The following is a 14,346-nucleotide window of genomic DNA, read 5'->3' as shown; positions in this document are numbered from 1 at the left end:
TGACTTGTGCCGGAAATGGCTGCTGGACCAGTTGGCTGCCCGCACTCAACGGACTGTTTTCCATTACCCCTGTTCCCATCCCCTCTGTCTATGTTGTGTCTTGCCGGTGTGCTTATGCTAAGATAGGGCTGTTTTTCTCCCTTTTCTCACTTTGTCCTAATCAAGGGCAAGCTGAGGGGGTGTTTTTTAGCCTAACTTTCCAAATGTATCTTTCTTCGTTTCTAAATGCTACCTCCTAAGATCTGTCTCCCCTGAAAAGTTGTTTGTGATGTTTTGTGTATGGTCTGGGGGGTCCAATTTCGCTATACGAAAGTGTAGTGACAAATAAAGGCTTGATTGATTGATTGATTGATTGATTGAATGGAGGCAACTTAAATGGTTTGTGAGCACAATTAAATGCACACAGCATGCCATATCATCTGATACTTGTAAGAAATAAGTCAACTGACTGTGTAAAGCCACATAAAACAACACAAAAATATGATGTATATGTCGAATTCAGCGCTAATCAGCCGGAATCAGCTGAAATGACATGACGGGGGGCCAGCGAGACCTAGCTTTCATTCAAGTGGCCACGCCCTTAATTATGCAGACTTAATAAAATCTAATATAAAGGAAACTGATTAGTTATAAAATAATCCACCCCTCACAGTTGTCATTCATTCATTCATTTTCTTGTTGGCTTAGTCTCTTTATTAATCTGGGGTTCGCCACAGCGGAATGAACCGCCAACTTATCCAGCAAGTTTTTACACAGCGGATGCCCTTCCAGCCGCAACTCATCTCTGGGACACATCCACACACACACTATGCCAAATTTAGCCTACCCAATTCACCTGTACCGCATGTCTTTGGTCTGGGGGGAAACCGGAGCACCCGGAGGAAACCCACGTGAAGGCAGAGAGAACATGCAAACTCCACACAGAAAAGCCAACTGAGCCGAGGTTCGAACCAGCGACCTTCTTGCTGTGAGGCAACAGCACTACCTATGGCGCCACTGCCTCGCCCTCACAGTTGTACTGAAGGGTAATTTTAGCTATATGAAACAAAATTATTCTTTGTACCAGGCTTTAAACTTGTTTTTATCAGCTGTAAAATTGGCCAATTTACCACTGCAGTCAGAAATTATCTGTATTTCCTGGAACAGCCCCCTTAGATGAGTCATGAAATTGCAGTTTTAGTTACTTCTGTATTGGCTTTCCGAGGAACAGCGGGAGGTTGCTACTCGGGGAGGACACATAATCAACCAGCAATGATGATTGGTGTATGTGAACATAAATGTGGTGTAACCGAGAATGCTACGATTAAGTATTTTCCATCGTTTGCCAACACTATGGTGGCCGTGAAGTGCAAAACAACATTACAAAGAGTGAAACACTTTTACAAAGCTCGAGACAAATGTACATTTTGAAAAGCATTTTTACCTATCATCAGAAACAATTACATAGGAAAAACAATTTTACCAAGGAGAAAACTAATTTACATTTTAGAAAAAAATTAACAAAACGCAAAACACTTTTACAAATCCCGAAACAAATTCACAATTACAGATTCCATACAGAAAGGGAATGTACCACACACCGGAAGTGACGTGGAATATAACACACACCGGGAGTGACGTGGGGGAAAGCTCTTGTTGCTGGTGAGGGCGGTAAACTCGTGCTGTGGAGTACATGGCGTAAACAAACTTCATGGTGACCGAACAAAGACTGCGGTGGAGGGATGTTTTGTGGCAAATGCGTGAGCAGCTTAACGCAGTTTTGCTTTACATGTGGTCGGTGTTTAGAGTTTATAAAGGATGCAGACCAGATGGAAACACCAGACATACTGCATCAATGTGTTCAATATTTTAACAAGGGCCACTCTTACGCTGTATTCATGGACATGATATCAAGTCTACATGGTGTAAAAATCTGCTTGAGGACTCTTAAGAGTAAACTGAATGAAGCTGGTGTTATGGTTTAACTGGTGTGCGTGTTAACTGAGGCCCCTTTTCAGATGCAAACTATTCACCTTTGCAGATTGGCAGATTCATCACTTTTTCACAGCAACAAGACATGCCCATTCCGAATAAAGATTTTTATTACTTGGTGTCAGTGTAAACATTATTGATTTAATATTTGTGTGGCAGAACAGTATATAACCAAAACTAATGTAAATAAATAATTATAATTGACATGTCATCAATGGAATTCCAACCAACCTAAGCTACTCAGATCGACAGGATGGAGTCGGTTTTGATATCTTTATCAGTCAACGTGTGCCATGCTTTGATTGTTTCCATGTACTTGCGTTTACATGTTTCTATAGACTCTTATGCTGATATTTTCTCAGAATAGCTCTAATATGTTTTATCACAGTTGGTCAAACCTTGATTTTTATGGTTGTAGACTCGTGGAAACCTGTCTACAAAGTCACACACAAGCTGGATATTTTCCAGTGTGTGAGTTACATTCTGGGTCACTACCGGTGTGTGGTACATTCCATGTCACTTCTGGTGTGTGGTACATTCCCTTTCCGTAGGGAATCTGTAATTGTAAATTTGTTTCGGGACATTTAAAACTGTTTTGTGTTGTTAATTTTTTTCTAAAATGTAAATTTGTTTCGTCATTGGAAATTTGTTTTTCTTATGTAATTGTGTCTGAATTGCATAACGCTCAATTCGTGCCACGCCATCAGCCCAATTCGCGTCGCAGGATGTCTATTCGCGCATTTGCATTGACTTAACATGTAAATCACTTGCGCTTGATGTGCGTTCCGCGTCTGGTGTGAACGCAGCATGAGACCAAGAGAAATGCCCACTACATCTTATCAACAAGTAGTCAGAGTGTAGAGTGTGCGTGTGTGTAAGCCCAATGTAGGAGTGCAATAAAGCAATGCAGTAAAACACCAGCATATTAAAGAATTATTTTTTAGAAATATTAGAATAATATTAGAAAATTAATGAATGAATGTTAAATCAAAAGTAAATCACACATACTTGAAAATTAGATGATTAAATTTACAACGGAATCAATTATAGGTGTATAAAATGATAAAATGTGAAATGATAAAAACACATTTTATTAATTGTACCCAGATGAAATATCAAATAAAGTTCTCTCTCTTAAGAGAGAGAGTGGGAAATAGACAGAGGGAGGGAGAGAGAGAGACAGAAAATAAGCCAAAAGGAGAGCCTGATAGCAGGAGAGGAGCCGAGCAGGAAAAGAGCAGAGCAGGAAAAGATACCAGAGCAAAATTTATTGGCTATTTTGTATCTTTCTTGACCATGTGACCAATACCCAAATACTGAGACACACAAACTGACCACATCGTAAAACCCCTAAAGTCTACATATAAACCAGCCCTGATGTTATCAGTATCTGCCTTTGGAGTCAGTATCGACCTTCTTGGTGAAAAAGAAATGGTTAGCCACATAAACAAATGTATTTGTTAATTTGGCTTCCTACAGCCAGTGATAACGTGAGCTCTGCTACCAAAAGAGGAGAAGAAACCATGACATCAAAGCAAATAAAACATGATTTTTCTCTACCACAAACACTTTTTACTCAGAGTTAACACAAAACAATATCTAGATATATAGCTGAGGACATGTACAATGTTTTAAATTGATTTTATGGTCATTTGACAAATTTTATTTTTTTAAAGTAACACAATCATTACTTTCCCTGGTAATTAGTTACTTTAATAATTATGTAACTCAGTTACTGTTAGTGAAAAGTATCTATAGTAACTATAACATATGCCAGAATATTTAGCAGTTCTTTCCGCTGTGGCAACCCTTGATTAATAAGGGACTAAGCCAAAGGAAAATTAACGAATGAATGACATTGCAAGCTTTATCCAGGTGTGTCTCTCATGTATTTCTGCTGTTTTTTTGTTTTTTTTTATGCATCTGCCAGTTTACATGTCGCACACGTGTCACGTGGAGGATTGTAATAACAAAGCCTGCATTAAAACTAATGAGCTCAGACTGAGAAAGTAGATATAGTTTTTATTTCATACTGATCACTTTATAAAACAATATGTGTCTTCAACATGCACTTGCTGCATTTAAATGTAGACACTTCAAGCTTTCTACGAATATATCTCTAATGTCTGTGTATTTTGTTTTCGTGGAGTTTCAGTTCATGTTAGGAGCACATTTCGGAAAAACAGTTTGCTGAGAGACAAAAGAAAGAACGTGCACACTGTTTATTTTTCATATTTTGCAAAAACACTAAACACACACTGTTGTTATTGTGAGTGTACGCAAAAACGTAGAAACTTAACAGATTTGAATGGTGTATAACAGTTAGTTGTGTGACCAAAATCATCATAGTATTCTTAGTGTCTTTTGTACTGATACAAAAAAAAAAAGATGCTGGCAACCCTGGCTAGACATTTATAGCATGGATTGTAACAATGGCTTTTCTCAAAAAGCCATTGTTACATTGTCTGGCTCTCTTTTCTCAATCTATATATGCTTTCACTAAATTTATTTATAGAAATAAAGACAAATTTCTATGAATAGGTTCAAAGATTACATACTCAGAGTTTTCACTTATCTTGCTTTCTGAAATAAACCCCTGGTACATGTGAAAACTTTGGACATGAAAAAGTTTGGACATAAACTTTGTGAGGAACAATAACAACATGACAACAAACAGTGTTTCTTCAGGAAAAACAGATGAAAGTTAATGACACCTGTAAAAAAAAAAAAAAAAAAAAAAAAACATGGAAAAGTGGATTTTTCATGTGTAGCTGATGTGAAAATGCCTATTTTATAAACATACAGACTCTTCAAAGATCACAATCAAACGAACAGACTTCTACAGAAATACAAAAAAAATGTGTAAATGAGGAAGAAAAATGAAAAAGGTCCTTGTTTCGAGTAATAAACAAATGATGTGACGTGCTGAATGACGGATGAGAGCAGATATAGAATAATCACACAGTCTAAAGCTGTTGACAGATACATCAGACTGAGAACAGAAACACACCAGCTCCGAGGTAAGAACTACTCACATCTACATTATACATTATGTAAAAAAATGTATTATAAGGATTGTGTATTTTGGATGTATGCTTATCTTTTACCTGTACGAATGTTTTAATCCAGTATCTGATTTATTTATTTATTATTATTATTTTTTTCTCATTCTCAGAAATGGCTCAAGCTCAATTGTTTCTTCACCTTGTTGGTAAGTGTGCTTATAGTTTTACTTGTTTGGTTTATAGTTTTGTTAGGCTTGTCATTTGATTTGGTTCTGAAAATCATTAAAGCAAAGTGTCTCTTTCACAGCTCTCTGCTCCATATCTGATTGTGTTCAGCGTCAGTATCACTTTATCAATGTTTACAAGAACTGGACTGAAGCTCAGAGATACTGCAGAGAGAAATACACAGATCTGGCCACTGCTGACAACATGAACGACACTATAGAGCTAATTAAGTCTGTGAATAATGCACCGATTAAAAATATCTGGATTGGTCTTCAGAAGACGAGTGTTTATAAATGGCGTTGGTCTTCAGGTGATCCTGCACTCTTTCTGAACTGGGCATCTGGAGAACCAACCGGCAGTGATAATTGCACTGTTATGAGAAATGGACAATGGTTTGATTGGCCATGTAGTAAAACCTTTTTCTTCATTTGCTACAACAGTAAGTACAAACCCTTTTATTAGGAAAAATATGGGTAATTTTATACTAGGAAAAAAAAAAAAAAAAAAAAAAAAAAATATATATATATATATATATATATATATATATATATATATATATATATATATATATATATATATATACACAGTTGAAGTCAGAATTATTAGCCCTCTTCAAATTTTTTTCTTCTTTTTAAAATATTTTCAAAATGATGTTTAACAGAGCAAGGGTATTTTCTCAGTATGTCTGATAATATTTTTTCTTCTAGAAAAAGTCTTATTTGTTTTGATCCGGCTAGAATAAAAGCAGTTTTTCATTTTTCAAACGCCATTTTAGGGACAATATTATTAGCCCCTTTAAGCTAAACACACACAGGTCATTTTCGAAAAATTTGCATATTGTGATAAAGTTCATTATTTTCTGTAATGTACTGATAAACATAAGACTTTCATATATTTTAGATTCATTACACACAACTGAAATTGTTCATAGCCTTTTATTGTTTTAATATTGATTATTTTGGCATACAGCTCACGAAAACCCAAAATTCCTATCTCAAATCATGAAAAGGTTCTCTAAACAAGCAATTAACCTAATCATCTGAATCAGTTATTTAACTCTAAACACCTGCGAAACATTCCTGAGGCTTTTAAAAACTCCCAGCCTGGCTCATTACTCAAAACCGCAATCATGGGTAAGACTGCCGTCCGGACTGCTGTCCAGAAGGCCATCATTGACACCCTCAAGCAAGAGGGTAAGACACAGAAAGAAAGAATTTCTGAACGAATAGGCTGTTCCCAGAGTGCTGTATCAAGTCACCTCAGTGGGAAGGAAAAAATGTGGCAGAAAACACTGCATAACGACAAGAGGTGATCGGACCCTGAGGAAGACTGTGGAGAAGGACTGATTCCAGACCTTGGGGGACCTGTGGAAGTGGACTGAGTGTGGAGTAGAAACATCTAGAGCAACAGTGTACAGGCACGTACAGGAAATGGGCTACAGGAGCCGCATTCTCCAGGTCAAGCCACTTTTGAACCAGAAACAGCGGAAGAAGCGCCTGACCTGGGCTACAGAGAAGTACTTTTTTTCGGATGAAAGCAAATTTTGCATATCATTTGGAAATCATGGTGCCAGAGTCTGGAGGAAGACTGGGGAAAGAGAAATGCCAAAATGCCTGAAGTCCAGTGTCAAGTACCCACAGTCAGTGATGGTCTCGTGTGCCATGTCACCTGCTAGTGTGGGTCCACTGTGTCTTATCAAGGGCAGGGTCAGTGCAGTTAGCTATCAGGAGATTTTGGAGCACTTAATGCTTCCATCTGCTAAAAAAGCTTAATGAAGTTGAAGATTACATTTTTTCAGAAGGACCTGGCACCTGCACACAGTGCCAAAACTACTGGTAAATGGTTTACTGACCATTGTATTACTGTGCTCAATTGGCCTGCCAACTCTCCTGACCTTAACCCCATAGAGCAGTGGTCACCAAACTTATTTCTGGAGGGCCAGTGTGCTGCAGGTTTTAGCTCCAACCCTCAAACACACCAATCAAACACACCTGAAGAAGCTAATCAAAGTCTTACTTGGTATACTTGAAACATCCAGGCAGGTGTGTTGAAGCAAGTTGGAGCTAAACCCTGCAGGGACACCGGCCCTCCAGGACCAGGACTGATGACCCCTGCCATAGAGAATCTGTGGAATACTGTGAAGAGAAAGGTGAGAGATGCAAGACCCAACACTCTGGATGCGTTTAAGGCCACTATTGAAGCATCCTGGGCCTCCATAACACCTCAGCAGTGCCACAGGCTGATTGCCCTTATGCCACGTTGCATTGAAGTAGCTATTTCTGCAAAAGGATTCCCGACCGAGTATTAAGTGCATAACTGAACATAATTATTTGAAGGTTGACTTTTTTGTATTAAATTATTATTACATACCGAACAATATTATAGACCAAGCATCCTGGTTTCTCTGTCGAGTCCTGTATTGGGGACCTCGGAGGAACTCTCTTTGTGTGTTTGTAGGTGGGGAACTAGCAGAGCAGACTAAGAGCATTTATTTCTCATGTCAAGGTCAATGACACAGCAAGAATTTTTGACAGTTTGGTTTTCTCCTTATTCGGTTCCACTTAAAAAAAATTATAAAATCTTTAGAATGTATTAGGTGTAACCCAGCCTGCAACTCTATAAATGTCTAATGCCCAAGAGGTGACACTCCTCAGTGTTGACTGCGCTGTCACTCCTGGGGGACACGGCTTGCCCTGGGTATGATATACAAGGGTGATGGCTTCCACTATAAAGTGAGCCAACCTTTGTTTTAGTACAGCAGTTCTATTCTGCTGACCACTGTAATGGACAAAGAGCTGCTCAGAAGATCTAATGCTTTGAGTGCGGTCCATGTAAAGGCACAAAGTATGTACAGGACACAGAAATGAAAGAGTCAAGCTTTGAGTCCAGGCCCCCAATCCTCCTGATATTGTGAAGATGGCAGCAATGTAAATCTTCAGTGTGGATGTGACGAACTCTGCTCAAACCTATCCTGAAGGAAGGGTAGCACAACACTGATCTAAAATGTCCAAAAAACACAAAAAGCACACCACTCAGCAAATAGACTCCACTTGAGGGCATATGTGGACCTGGTATCCATAATAGATTTAACCAGCACAAGCCGGTCAGTTACCTTAGTCTTCCATAACTCATCTATGGACAACATGTGGATGTTCCAGGTTTAGGCACCGATGCCAGAGGGTGCCCTGTCACTGAGTAATGAGGTCCTTTGTCATGGGATTAGGCTAGGGAGGGGCTGTCATAAAGAGTGGGAGCTTGGAAACCCAGCAGTTTCTTCACCTATGTTAAAAAGCTAATCTCTCCAGGACACCGGCCCTCCAGGACCAAGTTTGGACACCCCTGGTCTACATTGTAAAATATGCTATAGAAATAACAATGTATTTATTTTTTAAAAAGCAATTAAAAATATATATGCCATGCAGCTGGGATCTGGTTCACATACCTGCAACTGCACATGCGTTGCACACACCCCCTTAGGTCTATATTAGAAGCAACTATTTTCATCCGCCTGGAAACATGCCTGGAAATCCAAACTCCATTCTAGAATGAAGGTGTGATGACACAGTGAACTGATGGTCATCAGGTGCACCCTGCTTGGTATGTCCACGTCTGAAGTAGTCTCATATGTAACAATCCGAGTGGCATGATAGTGGCTGTATCTGTAACATAGCCATCATGTCACATTCAAGATGCTTGGCTGTGGGTTACCCCATTGGATAGCAGGAAACTAGAACTTGTGAATGAGATCAGTTCTGCAATGTTGTTACTTCGGGCACATGAAGGCTCTGAAGCAAATGTCTGACATGCTCTATTACAGATGCACCTACATTTTCAGATATAAAATAAATGGATGTAGCCGCCAATTCATAGGCATTCATTGGTCTTTTTTCTAACTCTATTTAGTGATTAGTTATCTGTTGTTATGCCCATTATGTCATACTGATCCATCTCTGAGAGACCAACTGAATGTGAAAATGTGGTACTGAATATAAGTTACATAACTATTTACAGTTGAAGTCAGAATTATTAGCTCCCCTGAATTATTGGCCCCCATGTTTATTTTTCCCCCAATTTCTGTTAAATAGAGAGATAATAGTTTGTTCTGTAGAGTATCTGGAAAAATAGCTTAAAGGGGCTAATCATTTTGACCTTAAAATTGTGTTTAAAAAAATAAAAAACTGCTTTTATTCTAGCCTAAATAAAACAACAAGACTAAAAAAATATTATCAGACATGCTGTAAAATGTCCTTGCTCTGTTAAATATTATTTGGGAAATATTTAAAAAAGAAAAAAAAAATCAAAGCGGGGCTAATAATTCTGACTTCAACTGTATGTGTAAATGTAATGCCACATATTTTCAAGCTATAAAAAGCTAAATATATCATATAAAATGTTTTTTTTTAATATCATATCACATGACTGTATATGTGTTTGTCAGAATTGTTCAGTAGTGGCAGATTTCAGCAATAATAATTATAACATTTCACTTCTTTATTGACAGAAAATGATGATGATTTTACTGCTGCTGGTCCTTTATTCATTCTTTATTATTTTGTTTCAAGCAAACTCAGGACTAGTGTTCGTCAATCAGAAGATGAACTGGAGAGCTGCTCAGAGTTACTGCAGACAGAATCACATTGATCTGTTCAGTGTGAGGAACCAGAATGAGAATCAACAGCTGGAGAAGTTCATTAATGACAGTCAGATATATGGATCTGAAGTCTGGATCGGTCTGTTCAGAGACACATGGCAGTGGTCAGATCAGAGCAACTCCTCATTCAGATACTGGAACACTGCTGAACCAAACAACTATGGCGGTGATGAAAACTGTTCAGTGATTGAAACGAATGCTCAAAGAGGATGGGCAGACAACCCTTGTCATTACCAGTTTCCTTTTGTGTGTCATGAAGGTGAGCAGATCCTCCACACACACTCAATCCATCATCAGCTCCAGATCTCTTAAAGTTGACTCTACATGTCTGACATGACAAATTCCTCCACAGTGTTTGTTCTGCATGTTGTTGTTGATCAGTCTCTCTCTAGTTTCTGCTTTGTTTTGTGTCCAGATAAACTGATTGTGATCCAGCAGAATCTGTCGTGGTCTGAAGCTCTGAGATACTGCAGACAGAATCATGTGGATCTGGTCTCGGTTCAGTCAGTGGAGATGCAGTATGAGGTGATGAACGTGGTTAAACTGGCGTCTACTGAGGCGGTGTGGTTGGGTTTACACAACTTCTGCAGCATAAACACGTGGCTCTGGGTGAATGGAGACATGGTGTGCTATCAGAACTGGGCTCCAGGGAACGGCAGCACACCGGAAAACTGCAAACTGGAGAACAGAAAAGGAGCAGTTCAGTCTGGAGGAGATCAGACCTGGATCAGCCTTCCTGAATCTCACAGACTCAACTTCATCTGCACTAACTACTGAGAGTGAAAAAGATGAGATTGTCAGTGTGTTTATTAACGTTCATTGTTCTAATTTACTTTTATTATAGGTTTGGTTTGTTTCTTAAGTTCTGAGTAAATCTGCTATATGTGCCTAAAAACTGCTGCAAATAGTCTGTTTCATTTCTGTATTTTATCATGATATAATCTGTTCTTATTAACACCAATTTCCCCATCTAGGGAACTTCAACACTGCGTCTAACCAGAACGCTAGGGGAACACCTCTTTTATACACGTCTTGAAGCACATGTGAAATTAATCTAATGTAATTAAGCAGGTGTCGTCAGACCAGAGAGTATAAAAGCCTGTACTGAGCATTCAGTGTTAACTACTTTGCCTTTAAGAAGAACGCGCGTGAAAATACACCCTCTTTCTGTGAACTTTCATTACTGACTTGCATACACAAAATACAAAAAAACTGACAACTTACATTTTTATTTTGGTATGGCAGAGAAAAACTTTAAACGTTGTGTGCCTCCGTGCCCTCGCTTTATCACGGCTGGTGACTCACATGATTTGTGTTTAGAGTGTTTGGGAGAAGAGCATGCCCTGGCAGCATTTGAGAATCCTGACTGTGGACACTGTGACGCTCTCTTCCGTAAAGTGCTGCGTAGTCAAAGGGAGTTCTTTAATAAAGCTCCCGTGGCGCGTTCTCCTCGCGGTTCGGGTCCCGCTCGTGCTGAGGCTGAGCGTCGACTTCGGTCGTGGGGTTTGCAGCTAGATCTGGCAGATGAGATGGAGACGGACTCTGTCCTTTCTCTTTCTGGATCCGTGAGATCAAATCCTCCTTCGGGAGCGTCAAAAGCACGCTCTGCGGTTTCTTCTGCGCCTCGTGGGAGGGCGGCGTCCTCCGTTTCCGAGGAAACCGAGGCGTCGCAGCAGCAAATGCAAAGAGAGTCGGGGAATCTGCCGCCCCAGTCAGTGGAATATGAGGAGATAGTGGAGGTGATTTCACGTGCTGCTGACAGGTTCGAAGTAATAGATTGGCAGCCAGCACGTGAGCAGCAGCAGCTGCGTCTGACAGGAATGCTGGATGAGAGAGAATTACCCAGCAGAGTAGATCCTCCACTAAGGGACCTCCCCTTTTGTCCCGAGCTACATGATGCGGTTTCTAAATCATGGAAAAATCCGTATTCAGCACGTTAAATGACACCAAAAGCAGCTATTTATTCAGCAGTTTGTGGGCTAGGGGAAAAGGCATGTACAGTAATGCCAATGATAGAAGAGGACTTCTTCGTCAAGATCTAAAATCTGCAAGGGTCCCTCCTTTGTCATCTAGACCATTAAGAGTAACATCGGGTCTAGTCGGCAAAGCATATATGACGGCTGGTCAGTCTGTCGGATGCCTGCACACCATGTCAGTGCTGCAGGCATATCAGGCTGACCTAATTAAAGAGTGCTTAGATGGTGGGGGAGCGACACCCGAACAGCTTTGAGAAGCTCTTTGGGCGTCAGATCTAGCTTTAAAAGCTACTAAAGAGGCAGCCTCTAGTTTGGGGCGATCTATGGCTACCCTGGTGGCTACTGAGCGGCACCTCTGGCTGACACAAGCAGAAGTGTCAGAAACCGATAGAGCTATTCTTATGGACGCTCCAATATCGAGCTCAGGGCTTTTCGGTGACGCCGTCGATTGCGTCGCCAAATCCTTCGACAGAGTTAAAAAACGCTCTAGCTCCCTCAGGGACTTTCTCCCCCCAAGATCAAAAAGTCAGGGGGCTGTTAAAAGACAGCCCCAGCCGTCAACCAGCTCCTCATATCGTGAAGTACAAAGGATAAAACATAGGATAAAAGTCCTGACTGGTTGGGAGTCAGGCTTCCCAGGGCCGCCCCTGGACACCGAGAGCACCATTCAGTGCTCTCACTGAACCAGGTTCCGTGGAGAAAGGGAGAGACCACCTCACCACTTATGTTGGTGGGGGGCTCTGTGTCTCCCGGGGCGGGTGTTCCTCAGTGTCTGAGGGCATTGGGGGTCCCACCCCCTCTTTGGGTCCAAGGGGGGGGTCCAAGAACAACCAGAGGCCAGTCTCGAGAGGCTGGTACCCCTAGCACATTTTTTGGCAGCGTGGAAACACCTGCCGATGGTGTCCCAATGGGTCCTGTTCACAGTGGAACATGGCTATAAAATACAGTTTTGTGCACGCCCACCTCACTTCAACTGTATTACACCCACCATAGTGAAGCCAGAACAGGCTCTGGTTATGGAACAGGAAGTACTGGCCCTATAAAAAAAGGTGCAATAGAGCGTGTTCTCCCACTCGACAGAGAGTCAGGGTTTTACAGCCGGTATTTTATATTTTCCAAAAAGGTTGGGGGATTGCGTCCCATATTAGATCTGAGAAATCTAAATCGATCCTTCGGGGCCCTCAGGTTCAGGATGTTAACCATCAAAAACGTGGTGTCACAAATTCAGTCCAAGGATTGGTTCGTGACGATAGACCTGAAGGACGCATACTTCCATCCTTCCCCAACACAGGAAATACCTGAGGTTCGCTTTCGGGGTGAAGAGTTCCAGTATCGGGTTCTTCCATTCGGCCTAGCTCTGTCACCTCGAACCTTCACCAAAATAGTCGATAGTCGTATGCAGGGTATACGTATCCTAAACTACATAGACGATTGGCTAATTCTAGCTCAGACTCACGATATGGCAGTTCGACATCGAGATGTCGTTCTTACCCATATCAGAAGGTTGGGGCTTCGGTTGAACACTGCAAAAAGTGTGCTTGTTCCAGCCAGGACGACCATTTTTTTAGGTGTGCTATGGGACTTCATGACGATGCGAGCATGTCTGTCCCCGCCATGAATCGCTTCGATTCAGTCAGCCATACACAGAGTCAAACTAGGCCAGTTCATCACTGTGAAACACTTTCAGAGGTTGGGACTGGATGCCATGGTTCAGACATGGCTGAGGCTACGTCTGTATGCTTTTCCCCCGGTCGCTCTGCTCCCAGGAGTCCTGGAGAGAAACCGTCAAGACTGAGTACAGTTACTGCTGGTAGCCCTGTTTTGGCCTACCAGAATTCAGTTTTCGGACCTTTCGGACCTTTTTTTGGGACCTTCTGTCCCAGGCGGGAGGAATGTTACTTCATCCCCGACCCGACCTGTGGAAACTGTGGGTGTAGCCTCTGAGGGGGCCCACCTCATAGAGTATGGACTGTCAACCGAGGTTGCTCAGACCATTCTAAGCTCCAGGGCTCCCTCCACAAGGAAACTTTATGCCCTAAAATGGGCTCTCTTTTCAGCTTGGTGCAGAGAACACAAGCTGAAACCAGTCAGCTGCCAGGTAGCCTCAGTGCTGGAATTTCTCCAAGATCGCCTGTCTGCTGGGTTATCTGCATCCACTCTGAGAGTGTTTGTGTCAGCTATAGCACCCTACCGTTCTCCCCTAGATGATGAGTCACTAGGACAGGATCCACTAATTCGTTGTTTCCTTCGTGGAGCCTCAAGGCTAAGGCCTGTCAGCACACACAGGGTACCGACATGGGATTTAACATTGGTGCTCAAGGGCATCTCTGTTCCCCCATTTGAGCCACTGCAGGAGGCGTCAGATAAGTTTCTGACACTAAAAACAGCTTTCTTATTGGCTATTTCTTCCTTAAAAAGGGTTGTTGACCTCCAAGCTTTGTCGGTTGCATCTTCATTTCTGGAGTTTGCTCCAGGCATGTCCAAAGCCTTTCTTTATCCCAGACCGGGGTACGTGCCT

The 14,346-nt window shown here is 41.4% G+C and overlaps 1 protein-coding gene and 1 long non-coding RNA gene across 2 annotated transcripts in view; both read left to right on the top strand.

Moving 5' to 3' along the window:
- LOC147842925 (uncharacterized) overlaps nucleotides 1–14,346 on the top strand; it is a 959,952-nt gene that overhangs the window by 856,764 nt on the left and 88,842 nt on the right. The window lies entirely within an intron of this gene.
- On the top strand, nucleotides 5,149–10,724 carry LOC147842928 (C-type mannose receptor 2-like). Its single transcript, XM_087260586.1, has 4 exons — nucleotides 5,149–5,182; nucleotides 5,284–5,640; nucleotides 9,764–10,111; nucleotides 10,268–10,724. Exons 1-4 carry the CDS (start codon nucleotides 5,149–5,151, stop codon nucleotides 10,627–10,629), a joined length of 1,101 nt encoding a protein of 366 aa, XP_087116712.1. The 3' UTR covers nucleotides 10,630–10,724.

The sequence above is a fragment of the Danio rerio genome, chromosome 7, assembly GCF_052040795.2.
Source record: "Danio rerio strain M-AB ecotype USA chromosome 7, GRCz13ab, whole genome shotgun sequence".
In the NCBI taxonomy this organism is placed as follows: domain Eukaryota; kingdom Metazoa; phylum Chordata; class Actinopteri; order Cypriniformes; family Danionidae; genus Danio; species Danio rerio.
The sequence above is the reverse complement of the archived record's forward strand: the minus strand, read 5'-3'. Positions and strand labels throughout refer to the sequence as shown.

Excerpts from the sequence above, each read along its gene's own strand:
- LOC147842928 (XM_087260586.1), top strand. The coding sequence starts at position 5,149 with ATGGCTCAAGCTCAATTGTTTCTTCACCTTGTTG. Across the intron at positions 5,183-5,283 it reads ATTGTTTCTTCACCTTGTTG|CTCTCTGCTCCATATCTGAT; the intron begins GTAAGTGTGCTT and ends TCTCTTTCACAG. Across the intron at positions 10,112-10,267 it reads TCCTTTTGTGTGTCATGAAG|ATAAACTGATTGTGATCCAG; the intron begins GTGAGCAGATCC and ends TTTTGTGTCCAG.